The 20,912-nt window shown below is 40.4% G+C and overlaps 2 protein-coding genes across 3 annotated transcripts; both read left to right on the top strand.

Moving 5' to 3' along the window:
- The first annotated feature begins 391 nt into the window (after positions 1-391).
- Positions 392-2,816, top strand: LOC110175687 (uncharacterized). Of its 2 annotated transcripts, none has more exons than XM_020941889.2 (2): positions 392-509; positions 941-2,816. In XM_020941889.2, exon 2 carries the CDS (start codon positions 970-972, stop codon positions 2,029-2,031), a length of 1,062 nt encoding a protein of 353 aa, XP_020797548.1. In that variant the 5' UTR covers positions 392-509; positions 941-969; the 3' UTR covers positions 2,032-2,816. The 2 variants fall into 2 exon arrangements, with proteins under 2 accessions (XP_020797548.1, XP_055013870.1); XM_055157895.1 differs by having other exon boundaries at positions 418-509; positions 944-2,816.
- A 3,667-nt stretch (positions 2,817-6,483) lies between these two features.
- On the top strand, positions 6,484-15,720 carry nfil3-5 (nuclear factor, interleukin 3 regulated, member 5). The gene is made up of 2 exons (XM_020941917.2): positions 6,484-6,955; positions 11,760-15,720. Exon 2 carries the CDS (start codon positions 12,276-12,278, stop codon positions 13,974-13,976), a length of 1,701 nt encoding a protein of 566 aa, XP_020797576.2. The 5' UTR covers positions 6,484-6,955; positions 11,760-12,275; the 3' UTR covers positions 13,977-15,720.
- Positions 15,721-20,912: the final 5,192 nt, after the last annotated feature.

Here is a 20,912-nt window from a genome sequence, read left to right as displayed (position 1 = left end):
TAAATAAATGCAAGCTATATGAAGGCTAACATATAGATAGCATCAGTAGCATAGTTGTAGCCTGTAGTAGCCTATGCAGTAGGCCTCTTTGTCCTATTCCTAATTGTTCATTTATTTACAAGAAGACTATTTTAATCCGTTTTAAAGTTTAATCTATCATAAAGCGCCATTTGTATTTTTTTTTAAAGAAGTCATACACTTCACACAGACACATAAGCCTATCATAACACACCCAGACCTATAGCAGGCTTTTTTTCTAACCCGCGGTTTGTGGCGGCAGAGTCTGCAGAGGGGGAGGAGAGACGGGAGGAGGGAGGAGAGGGGAGGGGATAGGGGCGGCCGGACGGAAGGAGGGTCAGGCCGGGTGAGGATCCGACCCGGGCTGAACCTCCGCGCGGGGAGTGCACTCAGCGGGAGGCAGGAGCTCACACATCCACAGGACAAAAGCGGGAGCAAGACGTGATCTTACTGCTCGGCCACTCTCCGGAGTTTCAGACAACAGCAACAACGTAAGTGCACGGCTATATCTCAATCTTGTGTGAAACACTGGCGTAAGATTGGATTTATTATTATTAAGATATTTGCTTTGGTATGTTTGAATTAATGGTGTCTGTATGTAGCGATAAAGGCATGCACGCTACCTTATGTATATACTGTCTGTGGGCACTTCTCTGTAACTTCTTATAACCATTTAAACAGTACTGCCGCACATGGTTTGAAGTAAATATTAGAAATTACAATGTTCTTTTGCAATAATTTGCTACGTAAAGGATTAACAAATGAACAAACGTACAGTAGCCTATACTTTAGTTTGCTTTGTTTTTAGCGATAGCAACCTAACTGATGGTTACCTTAAATATTTAGCTGATTAACTAAATGTTAATTTTAGTTTGATGTCACCATGTTGATTTTCAATGTCTGTATATTTTTCTTTCCCCAGCAGGTGGAGCTCTTACATCACTGTGTGATATGGCAGAGGGGTGCTTGCTGAAGGGCCAGTCTGGGGCCTCCCTGCTGAATGTGGGGGAACAGGAGCACACAGGCCTGAGTGAGGAGGCCCTGAGTATCCTGGGCTCCCCCAGTCGCTTGGCGACCACTCTGCTGGGGCGTACTGTGGCTCTGACCAGGACGGAGGCAGAAACCAGAGCCGGGAGCAGCTGCGATGAGGATGGGACCAGCAGTAACTCTGGGAGACGGAAGAGAGAGTTCATCCCAGATGAACAGAAAGACGACGGGTACTGGGACAAGCGGCGGAAGAACAATGAGGCTGCAAAAAGGTCCAGAGAGAAGCGCAGAGCCAATGACATGGTGCTGGAGAGGCGTGTCCTGGGATTGCTAGAGGAGAACGCTCGGCTCAGGGCAGAGCTGTTGGCTTTAAAGTTTCGCTTCGGCCTCGTCAAAGACCCCTCTGAGGTGAGCATCCTGCCGCTGTCTGGAGCCCTCAGCTCAAACCAGTACAAACCCCAGAGCGCTCCTCACAGCGTCCAACCTGTCCAGAGCCCCCCTTTACATCAGGTGAGCACAAACGCAACAAGGGGAGACTTACCAGGCCTGTCTGAAGAGTCTCCCAACTCCAGAGTCTACTGTAGTGACCCCCCCACAGACAGGAGCGGGACCTGGGGGCAGGTGGAGGTGTGCTCAGTGGGAGCAGCAGAGGACAGGTATCCCAACAAACAGGATTCACCTGATGGCATGAAAAGCCTGCCACATAAGCTCAGGTTTAAATGTCCCATCAATGATGGAGTAGAGCTGTCCCCCTCAAGTGACACCAGACCCAGAGTGCCCCCTGTTGCCACAGTAGGTCCCAGCGTCCACATACATCCACATCCACAGACAGGGTGGGACAGAGGGGAGCAGAGTATGTGGGGCGGTCAGGAAGGGAGCTGTCACTACTACACATTCTCTCAGACAAACACAACAGAGGGTCCCGCAGAGGAGAGGGGTCTCCAGTCTCAGGTCAGCTCTCTCTCTCAGGAAGTGGCCCAACTCAAGAAACTCTTCTCCCAACAACTGCTCACAAAGATTTCCTAAAATCTTAAACCAGGAAACAGTGCCAAAACACTTCACAGCAGTTAAAAAGTCTACATAGTATCAAATAATTTCTACTATAATGAAATAATTGAGACTACATCCACATTTCTGTATATGTACATTTTGTGAATTTTGTTTTACTTTATCAATTCAAATCTCAAACCAGAACTTATTTAGAGTCATTATATTTTTTTTTTCGATAATCATTGTTTACACTGTACATTTTTGACTAAACAGGTGAGTCAGAAACACTGTATTAATCTGTAGAAGAAGAAAACAGATGCATTGAAGTTCAGTCACATCAGTGATACAGCACACATCAGGGGGCAACTAGTATAGATTACTCTCCCCCATGTTTGACCAATCAATCACATTACCCAGTGTAATCCTTGAACAAACAGGTGCTATACTTTTTTGTTTATATTCATAGCCTAGACCAAACTGAACATCCAGGAGAATATTAACTAAATAACAAGTGTTTAATCAAGGGTGTACAAATGTTTTCATAAAGGTTCATATATGGAAACACACAAAAGAGAACACCAACAGGCTTGTGGATCATAAGTGCATTTAGCAGAGACCCTTTATTCAGGGTAAGAACTTTGTTACCTTATCTAGTTTGTTATGATGGTAGATAAGATTTATGCAAACAAAATTCGATCTCCGCCACATTTTTCTATGTGTTTGTTTTTTATGCAATATTGTTTATAACAGATGTGATAACGTATGTTTTTCCATTTAAATACTGTCCACTTGTCCTTATCAATTATTAAAATTAAACTTCATCCAATTTGTATGTGCCATTTTTATTATTTGAACTCTATAGTTTTATTGTATCATTGCACATTTTCTTATTTACTGCCAAAAGATCATAGATGTGTCCCATAGGTGTTACCAACTAATATAAACTAATCATTAGAGTGACTGAAAGACAACTCTAAGTAAATACACTTCATTCATGAACCCTCTTTAAAACAAATGATGCATAAAACATGAGATGGGGTTCAGATGAATGGTTGTTGGTGGAGGTGAATTGAAAGTCTATATGAGTCATCGGTCACGTCAGCAAAGAGAAAGCTATTTTTAGCGGCGATGCAGCTGCTTCCGAGACTGATTGGCCCGCTTTGGAGCAAAGGATACAGTCCCAGAATTCATTATTAAAACCTGGAAAAGTGCTGAGGCAAAAAATGAGAGAAAGCTCCAGTAAATATGTAAATAGACTATTAACTCTGGAGATGAACGACTTTGTTTTGATGCTCTTTTATTGACAATGTGCCAGCTGCAGTGTTGTTATATTAGTATTAAATCCTTTTGCCCTCCTTTGTTTCAGAGTAAAGTGAAACTAAGACAATAACATTAGCTAGAGTTAAATTAAGAAAAATAAACACAAGGAACACTTTATTTTTTCACAATTTATATTTTGTTATCAAAATGGATGTCAAAATATTTATCGATACTTAAACTAGTATTTAACCAATATATTAAATTGAACAGAACAGGTATCAACAATGAAAAAAGCACGCAACAGAATCAAACCTTTCCTGAAAAAGTTTAAGAATGGTCTGGATTTATATTACACCTAGTGCAAGATGGCATACTAATAAAAAATATTCTGTGATTTTTAATCGGCTTCTAAGCCCTTTCCTTAGTATCAAAATCAAGTTTTCAGTATCATAACACTTTTTTTTCTGTCCTACAATTATTTGTAATACAATCTTAATACATACTAACCACAATACACTTGTAACATTTTACTCTATGTGAACACATCAAACCACCTGAGTAAATCTTCTATAGAGAAGTCTTGCCATTGGCCGCTAGGTGGCACCAAACATATTTGTCTCTGACTCTCATTGAGTCGTTCATTGATCCAACAGTGTGTTACTAGAGGTCCCATTTTCCATTGTGCTTTCTCTGGAGGCACATGCTGTTCACAGTAAGCAACGCCATCATTTCACACTCCCTCCACTGAATGAAATATTGTGCTGCCAAACGCAACAGACACAGAGGCGCTGCTGAAAGAACATTGTTTAAAAACATTATAATGCATTCAGATATACAAATAGGAGGTCAAAGATGTTGCATGGGGCTTGTATGTAGGTAGAAGAACTGGTTATTCAAGCCTCATCAAAACAACACTGGTCTCTGTCCCAGTGGGGGAGGTTATTGTCAGTGATCAATGCAGACAGCCATAATAACACTATACTACCCCCCATTAACCATGAGCCAGGAGGAAGCTACGAGTTGCTAGGCAGGCACCGCCACACCACTCAGTTGCCAAGGGAATTTCTGCATGCAAAGGCAGCTGGGAGATCAATGTTGGGGGTTGGTGCGAACATGGCTACAAGGGAGTAGTATATTGGTTAGAAAACGGGGAGGAGCAAGACAAGTTCAAGGTCTGTGCTGGTTGTGGTGGCTGTTCACATGTGGCTGAGCAGACAAAGCAGGGGGAGGGGAGGTGAAATGGGGGAGCTGTGGCTGGAGGTGCATCTGATACAAAACAGAGGGCTGACGTAACTGCACATGAAATATGGTGCTGATGAGGACAACAGGCTTTGGGTAATGGAAAAAGCTACTGCAAGATGGAGATAGGTTTGGATTTCCTCTCATAAAATGTATGGGCTATGTGCAGCCAGTCATAATTTCCTCTATTATTTCCATACATTTTATTGTGTGAGATTTAAGGGGTATTACATATTATTGCATGTGTTCAACAATACAGACCTTTGTTATTTATATTTTAATTCATATAGATTTATGATGTATTTGCATATCAGCCAAATACATCATCATGAGCAATACCATAAATAAGATATGTAGGATATAATTCTTAAGGTAATTTATCTAACAGTGATGTTTAGTGGGGTGCCAGCCTCTTCAGCACTAAACGTGTACAAAATGTTTATTATATATTATATTATTAGAGAATGAATTTACTTAGTATCCAGTACTTTTAGTGCCAGTGCAAAAACGTGATATATATTCTTTATAGGTTGCATCAGGATTTAGAGCATCCATAATAAATCTATTGCCAATTATATAGTGGTAAGTACACAATAATATGGTGTTAAGGCTAGTGTTGAATAGGGAAAGCAGTGGCAATACTATAAAAATAAAGCAAGATTCTGTTTATATAAAAGACATGATGGTAGTCTATTCTACTATTAAATATTTACAGTGCTGAAAAGGTTTAAAGCCAAAAGACGAACACAATGCCAAATATTCTCTTGTAGTCAAAACAGCAGGGCAGACAAAGGGTTAAAATTGTGTGTGCTTTGAAAATCCTTTAACGGACTGTGAATACATGAAAAATTATTGGTCAGGAGCCAACAGCCAATCACAGAACAGAAAATAATAGAAATGGTTCGATGTTATTACTGTGTAGTAGAAGAAGTATTTGTTTTAAATAATAAGTACAGGAGAAGTATTGTAATTCAGTGAGTGCTACATTTTAAGCAAATAGAGGAAACTCAGCTATGTTGACACAATCCAGTCACATGGAGTTAATGACAAAATGTGATTCTAATCTGATGTAGTATAAAAATAATAATATATTTTTAAAAAAAGGTTTCTATGTAAATGTGTTAATATTGCAATGTCTGTATGTGCTATATGCTAAACCAATAATAATGTGATGTGGTGGTGCTTTTGACAGATTCTATTAAAAGCAAAATGAAAAACAGTAATACGTTCTCCATAGATGTGGTTATTTAGGTTTGTCTTTGTCAATTTTTCATATTGATCTGGTTTTATTATTAAAGGAATCTGTGCCTAAAATACTTAGTGAAGTTAACAGCATTTAGTTAATTGGTAAATTTTATTTTGATAGATTTTTATTTTGATAAACTGAAATTGTCCAGAATTGAATGTTGTACATTGAAGGCATTATATCTAAAAGAAAAATCTATTATTTCCACTGTTTCTTGCATTGAAGAACATCAAACCTGGACGAGAAGTAAATATGTAAAATCCCTTCTGATATAAGCCAACTGTATTGACTTTAGTTTTCATACTATTATTCCCCCTTCAATACAACATTAGAAAAAAATACATTTATTTAATGTAGCTGCTTATCAGCATAAATTTTCAATCACATGATTTGATTATTCTGAGTGAAGCCAACAAGTAAGCATAAATGCATTGTATTGTATGTATAAACTATTTTTCATGATCAATTTGCCTAATATTATCCTATCCCTCCAGAAAAAAACACAAAACCTCACAGTTTACTCACATTGTATTTTAGATTGGCATTGCCTAGGCTATAACATGCCCAGGCGAAAATTGTTGTAATAAATAATGTAAACTACGAAGTCATTTAGCTGCTGACATAATAACCCTCATTCTGATGATAACAATACAACCAACCAACTTCCATGTGGGACATGTTTATAGACTGTCCACTAGGCACAACCCCAGCATGGAGCGAGCAGCGTGCGTAAACTCATTCATACCGGTTATAAAGTTAACCACTCCCGTCAAACTGCACTCGCAGTTGGGATGAGACCTTATAACATGGTAAAGAGCCACACACCCAGCAGCGCGCGGAGAGAGATAGAGGACAAAAACGTGACTAGGCAGCCTAAGAGCTGTTATGCAACCGCTGACCTACTAACACATATTTCTCGAAAGGGAGCCGCAGAAACTGGAGCAAAGTGTCCGGTGGCGCACACAACACGTTGAGCAGATCCCGAGACAAGAGCCTGAACCAGCATCCTGCCTCTCCACTGACTCAACTACAGCTCACCCGAAGACATCGGCCAGAAGTGGACAACAGAACTTTTGGAGACGCTTTTCGTGGAGAAGTTTTTTTTTCCCTTTTTGCTCAGAGCAGAGAGGCAAACGAGGAAACGCGCGGAGCCAGACTGCTTTTGTGTCGTGGTGGAAGCGTGTGGATGTTTCTCCTCCTCCCGGACATGGAAAGGTATGTTTTGACTGAAAAGGCGGTGGCTTTTGTAAATTCTACTTATATGTTTGTGCTAGTTTATTTAATTATTGTGTGAATGTATGTCTGTGTAGGCTCTATAAGAGTGCGTATCGTGGTTAGGACATGATGCTCCCGGTCGGGTATTGTTCACATGGCGGCTGCCGGCTCATACGCAGCCCATTCGTGACTTTGAGACGTTTATAGCTATTTTAGGTGGCACTAAACGTAACAATTTGCCCCAATGAGGTACTATTTTTGGAATGATTGCGTATAAGAACAATTTGTACTAACTAATACGCACAACTGAAGCCGGCAAAACGTGGTAATGCGTAACCCATATTATGCACTCAATGTCAAGGCGAGGTAATTTCCCTCATGGTGGTGTTTTCCAGGGAATGGGGGCAGCTGCTGTCTGGCTCTACTGCAGTGTATTGTATAGAATAGATACCACACGTGTCTTGATACAATTTGTACCCTGTGCTATTTTAGTAAATGAGATTTTAAATCATCTTCCTCGTTTGGGTGCCATGGGGACAACAAATAAAGTATCTATTTTCAGACATGCTCTATAGCTGTTCAGCGTTGTAGTTTATTTATAGTATTTTCTCCATTTATTCAGTTCTTAACTTGTATTTATCCAGGATGACCGATATTAGACAAATGTTTTAATCTTTTTTGGTGTGCTTAAGCAGTAAAACATATTGACTTAACAATGGTAAATAGGCTATGTAACGATAAATAAGCGGCAAATCATATTGTTATTCTCATTTCATAGTTATTTCATAATATGCATTCATATTTAACAATTACGTGTCCTTTCGCTCACGCCTAAAATAAATCACAAAATGCCTAGTTTCCATGCAGAGTGACTCACTAGATGAGTCTATGGTGTGTTAACCAAAGAGCTGCGTGTGTTGCTTTGAGCCAGTCTGAGGCTATGACATAACCCGCGCGCAGCAGGGAGAAGCCATAAACAGCAGCCCTCTCCTGGGACATTCTGTAATTGATTCCCGCTCACACCGTCCTCAAATTGTCTATCTGGCATCATATAGGCTATTTCTAAACCAATTAATAATTTACTTAACTATCAATGCTCTTTAAGTGTGAGCTATTTTTAACTGGTTCTACACTTCCACAGCATATTTTAAGTAATCAAAGCAGAAGTTGACTAATAACTCACAACAACAATTTTCATTTTCAAGCAACATCCTTGTTAAATGTTTGTATATTGTGAAATAACATGTCCAGGATGTGGTGCAATAGCTAGAAACCCTGGTGTGCCAAAGCAGACTAAAGTTTCTGGAAAAGTCTTGTCCTGCCGAAAGCAACTGGTCCCATTTTAGAGAGCTACGCAGCCCAGAATCAAATATAGGTCAAACTTGTATGTGGGTGAGAGCACATGAGTTATACAGGTCAAAGCAGTTCATACTGACTTAACACTGTCTATGCATCAGTAGCAACATATTTTGACTTTAGTGACATCTACTTTGTCGAGTACTTGGGGAGTTTTTGGGATACTATGTAGGTCGTAATTGTAAGTGCAGGAAGAACTGTAGTTATGGTTTGCTATTTACCTTAGCATGAAATCAGGCTGGTATACAGTATCTCTAGGAAGGGCATCTGATGTAAAATACAGGTTACATTAGACTTTGCTTTAAAACTGTAAAGCAACACATAGGTTATGTTGTCAATTGGAGAGAAGGAGAAAGATATGAGTTAATAAGACTTAAAAAATACATGTTTACAGTGACATACTTCAGACAACTGCAATTCATGTTGGTAAAGCATATGAACCATGAATTGGTGCATGCAGTCATTAGGCTGACCTGGTATGTCTGAATTCCTATTTGTGTTTTGACATAAGCCGTGGGGGGAAAATGGAGTCTCCTAACTTACTGGGGGCCCCTCCACGTGTGTGGTGTTGAATCACTTAAAAAGATGGAGGAGGGGAGGAAGTAGAGGATGCCATGCGTTACACTCACTCACTGCACAGGGGGCAAAGGGCAAACATTCCTCCCCAAACATTGGCGGCAGTTGTTTGGGAACTGCCATTACAGCTCAGCTGAAGTTTAAAGAAGTCCACTCAAAATCTAGCTCTAGGCCTAATGGATTGTAGCTTGACAATATGAGTGACATATTTAAAGGACATTCAAACCACAAAATCTTATCTAAGTAGAGAGGGACCATGATCAGAAAGAAATTTGACTATTTAATTTGTCATTTTAATAATCTTATAGAACTTAGTGCGCCTGTAACCGGCCAGTGATTATGATAAGAAGATATAATACCTGGTCATTTAAGTGAAATGAAGTGAAGGTATTTAGTTATCAGAAATTTGTCAATATCAAAATGCAAAGATTCAATCAAAACAAAAAACATGGCTAAACTGAAAAAAAAAAATATGACTTGTACTATTTTAACCAAAACAGTGTATCACTGACAGCTCTAATATCAAATTTGGCCTCATAAACTTTATATTCAACAGAAAGAATTTTGTGACCTGTTTCGCAGCCCTTTTGTTACACAATAACTGATCTCTGTTGCCATGTTTTATTCGGCGCTCTGAGTGTGAAGGAGCTGATTGCATCCACTAACCTGTAGCTTGTGCTGCTATGTAATACACATATGTTATACAAGCCGAGCGTTGATACAAGGGATTCAGATCACGTACGTTACGAGGACCAGCAGCAGCCCCTCCCCATGCAGTCCACTCCACATAGACTGGGCTGTTATGTGGAGTTTGGCTGCAGATAGGGGTGTGTGCTTTGACGTCAATGCCGCCACCCTATCTCCTTTCTGTCCATTTCAGGCACATTGTTATGCACTGTTTTTTTTTGTTTTGTTTTTTGGAGCACATAGGAATTAATGCTGAACGCAAACCACCAGTCGGTAGTGTAATCTTCACATACAGCTGCTGTGTTGATTTTCCCAGTTGTTCTGCTGACTGTCTGTAAAATTCCTCTTGTTGTCCCTAAAACAAATTATTTCCGTCACTGGTCTGCTCCGATTCCTCCCGCTTCAACCTCGTTCTCTCGCTCTATTTTTAGTGTGTACCCCTGTGCTCTCTCTCTCTCCCTCCCCGGCCCCCCTCCCCTGCAGTCCCACTGACCTATTTTATGGCGCTCCGTCAAAGGCAGAGGGAGTGTTTACTGCTGAGCGTCGTTTCTAGGTCAGTGGGACAGTGCAGACGTATGCGCCCCTTTCTTCCACTTTGCTTTTGTTTGTGGCCATATAGTGGAATTTTAGATAATATCACATAAGAGCTTTTACGCTGTATGAATATGATGGGAAACAGGAATAAAGTTTTCCTATAATAAAATGTTTCAGTTCATCATTTTAATAATAATAACAAAGCATGGATGAATTTGTACATGCTTTTAATCCTTTGTAATAAAAAAACACATCAAGTGATAGGCCTACTTACTGTGTACATCAAACCAGTCAATCCAAAATGCATTCACTGTCCTACTGACCTTCTGCTTTTATCTAGTTCAGACATATTTAAAAAGGTTTACATTTTCTTCATAGATCCACAATTACAGGATATTCTGAAGGATAGTTACACCTTATAACTGCATACAGGCCTACATTTAGCATTCAGCCTTGTATTGATCTTGGTAATTTGCACTTTACATGTCCAAACTCTGCATGTCCAAACAATCCAAACAGGAAATTAATAAATGTGTCATGTCATTGTTATGAAGCAAAACTGACATGTGCTTGGTGACCTAGATTAAACCTTTGGCTGTGCGTGTTGTAAAATAGAGTATTTTTTGACTCTAGCCTATTGTGGTAATAACTAATGCATTTATCATCTGTGTTATGCAGCCGACAACAGGAAAACATGGTTAAAACAAAAGAATGGTCAGAGTTGTTACATAATTACATCAACATCCGATTCTCTCACTTCAGTATTGTTTGAGCAAAGAGGCAAGCTGTGCGCGAACTGTGATATGCTGCAATGTATCAGCAGCTTGAGAAACTGAGACGCCCCAATTCTTCCACAGACAGTCTGACATAACAAATCCTCTAAGGCAGTTATAGCGGAGCTGAGGGAGGCACCGTTTACAACTAAATAAAACATTTTATGGCACAGTTGAAAAGAAAAGGTTTTGTAAACAACTGATTATTGATCCATGCTGTAAATGACTAAGGCAAAGTAGAGCAATACATAAAAATATCTATGATATAATTAAAAATGTGTGTATTTTATTGATAACTATGTTTTGCTCAACAACAACTGTAATGTCTGAATAAATGTTTTTCTTTGGGTATGCACTTAACACACTTAACCACCTAAGGAATTTAGATGGTTGGAAATATGCATACAGAAATCAAATCATACATTAACTTCACAACTATCTGTCTAAAGGAAAGTATGAAACTAATTCTGAATATTACAAAATCTTATGTAAAATGTGTTGCTTGTCTCTGTGTATCAGCCTGCCTCTTGTTAGTAAAAGCCAGTGATATCAGCCTCTTACACAACAGCTCTGCAGCAGTCTGTTTAGTCACAACCTCACCCCATTCCTGCTACTATTCACTATTACTCAATACAAGTTACAAAAAAACAAGAGAAGCGATATGCAACAAGTAAAAGGTTATGTCATAGATCTGTGGGCTGTATACAGATAAACATTGATTTTAGACACACCTTACATGAGTCAATATTAGAATGCCTCTTTGTAATTTGACCTTAATACAATTTTAATAAATGCCACAATGAACTGTGCTACATTGACTCTAACCATGTGTTCCTCTCTCTCCCTTCCCTTTTTGTCTCTCTGTCTCCATAACACAGTTAGTGGTGAACAGCACACAGCGGCAGTGAAGTCCTCTGGGAGTGCTGAAGAAGACAGACTGACCTACATCCTTTGTGCAAAGAGAGGCAGCCGCCCAACCGGAGCCATCGCCCTCTAAAGATTGGGAGAGGAGCTGATAAACTCAAACTCACCTCAACACGTAGGGGCCTCGACTAAACTACCGTCGCAAACATTGGCTTAGTCTCAACTAAAATAACACTCTAGCTCCTTTTTTCATCGAGTTCAGCCCAAAACTACGTCAATGTACAAGGTTATTCTGGAGTTCCACCTCTTTTTAATCTTCTTGGCTAATTTGGACACTTGAGTGTAAGAACATTATAACAGAAATCAATGAGGCTCTCCTTCCGTGGAGCACAAGTACCTCATCAAGAAGTTTTTGCTGATCCTGCGACATAGGTTAAACTCAAAGTCAAACCAAGTAGTCGGCACATATAGTTTTCCTCTTACCCCTCCCCCTTTGCCCCCCAGAGTCTCTCTGGCCTGGCCACAAAATCATGGAGAGTCTCAGTCTGCACCTCTCTGCTACCAGCAACAAGAACACCATGGAAGTGGACTCGTACTCCTACAGTGACAATCTGCCCTCCCCAAACCCAGATTCCTCAGGACGACGCCCCTCCAAAGGCTCCAACAAGCCCACCATGACCTCGCGCCGCAAAAGGGAGTTCATCTCTGATGAAAAGAAAGATGCTTCGTACTGGGAGAAACGCCGTAAGAACAACGAGGCGGCCAAGCGCTCAAGGGAGAAGCGGCGCATGAATGACATGGTGCTGGAGAACAGAGTGATCGCTCTGAACGAGGAGAACGTGAGGCTCAAGACGGAGCTGCTGCAGCTCAAACTGCGCTTTGGCCTCATCACTGCTGCATCCTACATGGAGAAGAGCCAGCAGATTTCCAGCGGGGCAGCCACTGCCAACAGTAGCAACGGGAATAGCGCCACTGGGACCCCAAACAGTAACGCCTACCTCTCTAGCAGTGGCTACTCCAGTGCGTCCCAGGTCATGATGAACTCAGACTCCTCTGAAACTGAGCAGTCCATCCGTGGGGACTGTCACAGCTCCTTTCAAAAGTACTCCCCTCGAGGTTCTGTATCTGACATGTCTGATGGATCGTCCCGAGACAGCCCAGAGCCCATGGGCTACAACATCAAGAAGGAGCCCCCCATGGACCTGGCTCGGCTGGAGAACATCCCAAACGGGATTCCTAATGGCACCTACAGCACCGTCGTCCCCTCCCACCAGACTGTGGTCCTGGCTGAAAGCCAACAGTGTCACATGGAGAGGTCCAGCCCAGCCCCCCCAGCACCCCCCACCCAAAGGAGTGTAATCTTATACCGCTCCAGCAGTGGCTGTTACCCTCTGGATCAGCCTGAAGAGCAGGGCACACAGTCCCACAGCTCTAAGTACAGCGACTGCTCCGTGACCATCACAGAGGTGGCAGAGAAACTGGAGAGGACCAAAACCATGGACTCCCCTCAGTACGAATACAGCAATGGTCATGCGGACACAGAGGAGCTACAGCGCTACAGCAGTCAACTCCAGCACGAGAAGCATTACAGTTACCAGGGGTCGGAAAATGGTCTTCAGTCAAACCCCTTTGCCCCTGACCTCATCCACAACACTGAGGAGGGACAGTCCTCCTACCCACAGCACAACGCCTACCTCACCTCTCTGGACGAGGAGCCCCCAGTGCTCACATATGAGGGTGGTCCCAGGTCGGACGGGTTCTTCCAGGAGAACTCCTCGGGCAAAGACACGTCATCCAGTGACGGCGACCCACGCAGCTCTGACAAAGAGGGCTCTACAGATGACGAGTCCCCCTCCTCTTCCTCCTCAGACATCAGTAGCTACCACCAGAAGTCCACCATCATCAGCTCACACACAGAGAGCCCAGCTGAGGTCAAAGGCACCGCGCTGCCCCACAAACTGCGCCTTAAATACAGAGCTCTGTCTAACGGAGGGGCACAGGAAACTACCCCTCTGTCCATGTCCCCTTCACCCACTCTGCCCCAGCACCCCTACCTGGCCCTGCCTGGGAACCCTCCGAGCCACACAATGGGAGACAGCAAAGACGAGAACCAGACTGAGTACCCTGAAGAGGTCAAAACTCAGGCGAGTGAGCGTCCGGAGGCCAAGAAAGAGGGAGGGAAAAAGGGTTTGGGCGGCAGTCGCGGTGGACGCAGTAAGAAGCGAGAGTAAAGACACCTGGGACAAGTTTGTATTTGATAACAAACAGTTCAAACACAGAAGGAGACAGTGTTCTGTGGTGTACGCAATGTGATAAAGTCATGTTTTGTCAAAGGGTTGAATGGGGCACAGCAGCACTCACACAGGTGTGGAACCCTCATCCGACCCTTTCACAAAAACAACACTTAACCCTGGGACTGGGAACTTCAGTCTTCACTGTGTCACTTCTTTCCTGTCTTTCCTACCTCCCAAAACTAAGATCACACAAAAGAGACAGTGTTCTCTTGAGTCAGACATGTACAGATTATTCACTATTAACTGCCTTTGAGGCTCTAGCCAGCACTTACACATCTACCGTGGCATTATAGGAACATTCCTTCAACCAAAGAAATGCATCCGTTTAGTAACACACTTTTGACAAGTTACATCGCTCCTTCTCATCCGCACACAAGCCCCTTCACTTCTGAAGCACTTAGATTGTATAATACTGTGACATATGAATTTGCATAAACAATTATATATTTTAAGAAGAAAAACTTGGCAAAAACAACAAAAACAGAATTGTGTAATGCAGTCATAGACTTAAAGTGGTTAGTTTGTTCTTAGTGATACACCTTGTACAGTCCTTTGTCTAAAATGCCTCAAAGATTTTCTTTTTACTGAAACTGAAAGAAGAGCCACAACTTCGAAAAACAGTGTATGAGGTATTTTCCAACAGTCCAAGGTGATCAGATGATCAGAGCTTAAAAAGTCAAGGCCAGTTTTCATATCAGTCAAGGCTATGCAGATGACAGATGTTGGCTAGACCTGACAAGCACAAGGTAAGCCTTGTTTAGCTCCATAATCAGACACAAAGGTTGTCTGTCTAATAAATGAAATGCTCTTTAGTCACTACCAGCAAAGCTGCTCTCTTCATGCGGTGCCTCTTATTGTTTGTCCCTTGTCCCACAGTGATCCCAAATGCCCCACACATGCACTGAGTCTAGCTCTTGTAGCTGCAGTATCAGTCTGTACACTTCCTGGTGCCTGCCTCTGGCCACATGTATAAATGTAAAGTTGTCTATCTCTTGTATACTACTGTCATTATTTTAATATTATTTTATTAATATTGTTATTTTCTATTATAAGTGATTATTATTATTTTGGCTATTACTGTGTGTTTGTCATCATGTTGTCATTTTGATCGATGCTCTTCCTTGTGCCGTGTATTTACCCTATGCCCCAGTTACCATTTGTACTGTGTTACTGTATAACCTATGCTGTTTGAAGAAAGACGAAACAAAGTGGAAAAAAAGAGAATAAGTAAGCCTTGTCCAGAAGTGATTATGTAATGCGATACTTCACGTGGATATGCAAATGGTTACAAAAAACTCATTTTGTATTGTGAACAACTCAAAATGGAAAAAATAAAAAAAAAGTTGAATTTACTTTGAGTGTGAAGTTGTTTTATTATCTTAATTCAGGTTATAAAAGCTAGAATTCTTTGATTGGGATCCAGAATACACACTTCTTAAAAATTATTTTAAAAAATGAAAAAAATATCACAGGGGGGACATCGTGGATTTCTGCAGAATCAGTGAGCGAGCACTAAACTCTGTTAATCTGAGGTGAGATAAATTTGATTTGATTTGTAAATGATAGGAGACTAATGATCTCCTTCGTTTTACATGCATCACTGAAAAAAAAAAAAAAAGATAATGTTTGGTTCTGGCATGAGATGTGACAGAGGAAGGGTTGACCAGAGTGATATCAATCTGTATGGATTTGCCAGGCAATAGATTTGTATTATGTTGAAAATAAAAATTAGACACATTCATGATTGAATAGTACATTATACTACTTAATATTTACAATATAAATGTGATAATTATGTTGTTTCAAGTTATACATCACTAACAGTCTATTAGGATTTAGTCTAGTGTATAAATACTTCAGCTAGTGCTTGACATTTTTATTAACATAGCTCATTTACACTGGACTATCCAGTGAACATTCATAAATGTATTGTTGCAAATAAACTATAATAAAATTAAAGATAAATGTCAATAATATAAAAAAATAATAAAAGATCAATAAAAAGTGAAATTGATCCAAATGCCAAGTTGACATGAGCATCACATAATAAAGCTTTTTATAGGAGGTCAAACAGTCACCACTGAACAGAAAAAGCATATTTAGTGGTTTACAATGACAAACTAATTCTGAGTACAAATTTGTGTGAATAATTTAAATAACAACTAAGTATTCTATTTGTAATTCCAATTTAAAAATGGGAGAAATGCTTTGATCAAATAACAAATTTATAACATGCCATAACAGGTTACACAAGAGTGCTGCTGTGAGACTGCAGCCTCTTAATGGAGCAATGGCTGATGGGAACAACAACACATTTGATTGGGCAAAGCAGCGCCACTGGAGAGGCTTACATAAGAACTAAAGGGAGGGCAGTGGACTATCTCCTACAGAGGTGTCGCAATTTCATGGCAACACCCAAATTTGAAACTCATGATAAACACAGCTATATTAACCTGAATTAATTTGTTAAAATTTTTAAGACTAAACTAATATATTGATCTATATAATATTTTTTTTTAATAGAGGAAAGAGGCACCAAATAAGAAACTTCTTAACCTACATGTTTGTGATTGTGTTGGGTTTTGCAAGATCTGCCCTTCAAGCACCATGGCTGTAACAAGGTGACATTCTTGTGAAAACCGCATTGCATTGTATGGTGCATTCCCCCCTCCCCTCTCTATACATTTCTTGTTCTCTCTCTTTTTCTCTCTCTTTCTCTCTCTTTCTCTGTCCCTCTCTTCCTCTGTCACATCTCTGTTGCCCCCTTCCCATGCACCCGCCCCCCCAAGCCCAGCCCATCTTTGAGTAGTAAAAGCTGCTTTGTGTTGCGCAGAGGCTTGCGAAAACAAGACAGGAGAGTAAAAAGTAGGTCACAGAGGAGGGAGAGATGGGAGGATGGAGAGAAAAAGGGGTTGTTATTGAGTGAGTGGAGCGGGTTACATCACATGCCTTTACAGCAGGAAAAAAACTTGGCTAAATTCTGCGCCTGGGGGACTGGGTTAGTAGTGCATGCAGACATGGTCGGATTGGTATTACGCATATTTAAGAATTTAGCATTATCCATTGCAAAGACACATAACTGATTTCGTATAGAATTGTTTGGTATGTTATTATCACAGATGTTCTTAATCAAAGACTTGCCAAACTTAGTCCTTCTTACGTTTGTGTTCCTTTTCTAGTTGTTGTTGTCTCATAATTCTGCTTAACTAGAATGACTTGATCAGGTTCAGTTTAGATCTGCTGTTGTGTTCATATGGTCTTGTTTTAGTTTTCAGGTGTGCACGGTGTAACTTTTCTGTTAGGGGGTCAGCCACATGTTTGCCTCCATGGAGATGGAATTGTTCTGCGGTATGGTATTAAACTCATTTATCTATCTAGCATTCATTAAATTACACTTTTTTCAGTATCTTAAAAATACCTTGGAAATCATGAAGTGGTACCACACTCCACAGATCTGAATAGTAACATAGTCTGGAGGTGTCTATGTCTCACGGTAAGTGTAAAGTGGAACATTTCAGAAATGGCCATAACAACCCCACAGTTTATGAATGACTGCTCTTATTGTTGGATAAGTACATTTAATGAGAATATGTTTGGACATGAACTTTGATTTATACTTTGTTTTGTTGTAATAAGACAATAATAAAACAACAAATTCTGATACTTGGAGAGAATACTGTATTAAAAACCTCATATTATCAACATATACCTGTTGTCACTTATGGATTCATAGTGGAAAGTCAGATATTTTACTGAAATACTGTCACTATAAATACCAAGAAGAAAGAAGTACATGTAAGAAATATAAAGTGCTATTCTGAGAATTACAGTTTGTAACCCATTAATACCACGACAGCTGAGTTCTGGGTTAGTTAGGGTTAGGTTTGTTACAATGAGAATCACTTACTTCTGTACAGAACAGATCATTTACAAGCAATACCAGATCCAATTATTTTAGAAGCACAGTGTAAAATTTTCAGCTGTCAGTGTCAAGCTAGGTCATATTTATCTCATAACTCTAAATGGTCATATGGCATTTGTCCAAATAATAAATTGTTTCTTACTTGGCATAGTGGCTATTTCCTGCATCAATAAAAAGCAAAAAAAAAAAAAAAAAAGAAAAAAGAAAACTGGCTTCAGCATGACTTATTGATCTTACTCTAAAAGGCGCATTCAGGTAAAGACAACAGATGAACGTTTCACTTAATTGAATCTGTCTCTGAATAATTAGGTCAGTTTCAAACTACCAATATGCATGATAAAATGAATACTGAGGAAGTAATCAAATGCAGGTTACTAACTGAACTGAACAACTGAAATAAAAACTGATTTTCACAACATTAAAAGCCGAACAAGCAATATTTTTTAACACAGCATCAGATGAATGGGTGAGTAACGCCTAGCCCCTCTTCCGCACTATAGCAGTATTGTGCTGGTGTTGAATGGGAACAGGGCATGAATGTGAGTGAATGAGAGCGCCCAGGAAGTGCTGCAGAGCCAGCTGTATGTGTGACCAAGCGAGCGCGGACCTACAGGAACGGAGAAAGGAGAGAGACAGAGAGAGAGGGAGAGAGAGAGGGAGAGAGAGAGAGGGAGAGAGGGAGAAAGGGAGAGAGGGAGGAGGAGAGAAAAGGGGACAGAGAGGGAGAGAGAGAGAAAGAAGAGGGAGAGTGGTAGCGAGAGAGAGAGAGAAAAGGAGAAAGAATAGGGAAGAGTAGTAGAAAAGAGGTACAGGGGAGTGCTGGAGAGAGAATGTGTGTTTGTTTGTGAGAAAAGTGTGAGAAAGAGAAAAAAAACAGAGGGAGATACAGAGAGTAGAGAAATGAAGGGAGCGAACAGGAGAGGGAGCAAGGTAGAAGAGATTAAAGGGAGAAGAAAAAGAGGAAGAGGTAGGGGTAGAGAAAGGGAGGGAGAATGAGAGGGAGAGGAAAGATTGACGAGTGAGAGGGAGAGAGAGCAAAGCAAATGTAAAAGAAAGGAGAGAGAGAAAGCGAGAGCGAGAGAGAGAGAGAGAGATGAAACGAGGAGGCGTTGGCCCAATGCTGCCTGCGGAGATGAGCCCGGGATAGTTACGTAACGCTGGATGCTGCAGCATGTAGGTCAACACAGCAGCACAGGGAGAGCCAGCCAAGGGGTACGAACTGAGCAACTATTCACCCGTGTGAGACGAGCAGCCTACTTCTGAGTCACTGAAGGAAGACGAGGAAGAGGAGAAGAAAAAGAAGGGGCTTGGACCGTCATGGCATCCAGATGTCACATACCACCACATAAAATGGTCCGCATAAAAATCTGAAAGAGAAAAAATTACATTAAAGGATTAGATTATGTAACAGAGCAGATTCATTCCATAAAAAAGATGAGAAATGCACAGGAAGTTAAGGATTTACTAATGTACAGAACATTTGTTGATAAATTAAATTGTTATTAAATAAATAAGGATGAACTGGCAGAGATTATGTAAGTTTAAAGTGTCTAGGCTGCAGTAATAAGTGATGGTACATTAAATATTAACATAATTTGTAGGCTATTTTTTAAACCAATTGAAACAAGTAAACTCCACACGTTTTAGATACTTTCTGCTATTTGATGTGTTGCTGAATATAACTGAAGCTCAAATTGTGCCCATTTCTATTTTAAAGAGGGCAAGAGATATATAAACTGAAACGGTTACCTTTATACCACTCCTAAGCAACACTAAAATGCTCAAATCAGTCTCTCTAGATCGTGCAGTGATCCTAGAAGAAAAAAAGAAAGAAAAGAAGTAGTTATATTAAGTCTGAATTACATAACAATTGACAGATTTGTGGAAAGACAACTCCACTCACTGTAAAATTGCATGTTTTAAGGTATTTTCAGCAATAAACATTTGAAGTTGATAAGATTTAATGTCATACTGTGAAAAACTCTAGGCAAGGTAAAACAACTCTTAAGATTGTTATTTAAGATAAGAGAAGATATCTTGTGACTCAACCTTTATGCGTAATACATCTACGTCCTTCAGCTAAAGTCATAAGAAGCCATTCATGTTTAAACTTATATGACATAATACTAAACTACACAATGTTAACAGTTTAGTAGGAAAAGGAGTGGCACTATTGGACCAGATGATGCAATAGCAAAAAGCCTAAGTTAAACATTGACTTTTGTGATTGCTCAAATGGCCTGCTTTCATATGCTCGTAAGTGGTGTAATACTTTTGTAAAACATTTAGCGATTAAAACTGAAGAAACAAATAGCTCAGTCACAATGACGTCAGTATTAAAACATGCGTTATGCTTGGGGTTAGAATCAGATAAAGATTTAGAACTATGCAAACTACGTATGCTGCTCTAAAACTCCACTAAAATGCGATTACCTTATCTTATCTAAGTTTAGACAAAAGTTTCCTGGTCCTATTGTGACCTACTGAAAGAAAAAAACAATCTGGGTCGATTTTTAGAGCACTGATTTGCTGCCAAAAAATGTACTCAGTAAAGGCTAATTATGAAAGGCTAATTTTAAATGCCTTGGCAAGTTTTGTTAAGGAATAAAACCTGTGTAAAAAGTGCAATGTGCAGGCCGTCTAGGGTACAAAGGTCAAGAAAGGCTAATGCTGATCAGGTCAGAAAATAAAGGTGCATTTACCCTTGTCCTAGTTTGGTCCTGGTTTAGTCCTGGTTTAATCCTGGTCTATTTGAGGGTTCAGTCCCAAATCCCAACTGTGTGTGCATGTGTTAACGCACCCTAAGGCTATGTTCACCCCATCATAATGTAGGACGAAGCAGGTCTCTAACACCCAGAACTAAACCAGGACTAGACCAGGACTAAACTAAGAAAGACTAAACCAGCTGATCAAACGAGGACCAAAGCAGGACCAAGTTGAATGCAACCTAA

Source organism: Boleophthalmus pectinirostris, unplaced genomic scaffold, assembly GCF_026225935.1.
Source record: "Boleophthalmus pectinirostris isolate CB_2022bp ecotype Guang Dong unplaced genomic scaffold, ASM2622593v1 HiC_scaffold_22, whole genome shotgun sequence".
Lineage (NCBI taxonomy): Eukaryota > Metazoa > Chordata > Actinopteri > Gobiiformes > Gobiidae > Boleophthalmus > Boleophthalmus pectinirostris.
This window is presented reverse-complemented; position numbering and strand designations above follow the sequence as displayed.

What these genes read in the sequence shown, in the direction of transcription:
- LOC110175687 (XM_020941889.2), top strand. Translation starts at nt 970, where the DNA reads ATGGCAGAGGGGTGCTTGCTGAAGGGCCAGTCTGGGGCCTCCCTGCTG.
- nfil3-5 (XM_020941917.2), top strand. Translation starts at nt 12,276, where the DNA reads ATGGAGAGTCTCAGTCTGCACCTCTCTGCTACCAGCAACAAGAACACC.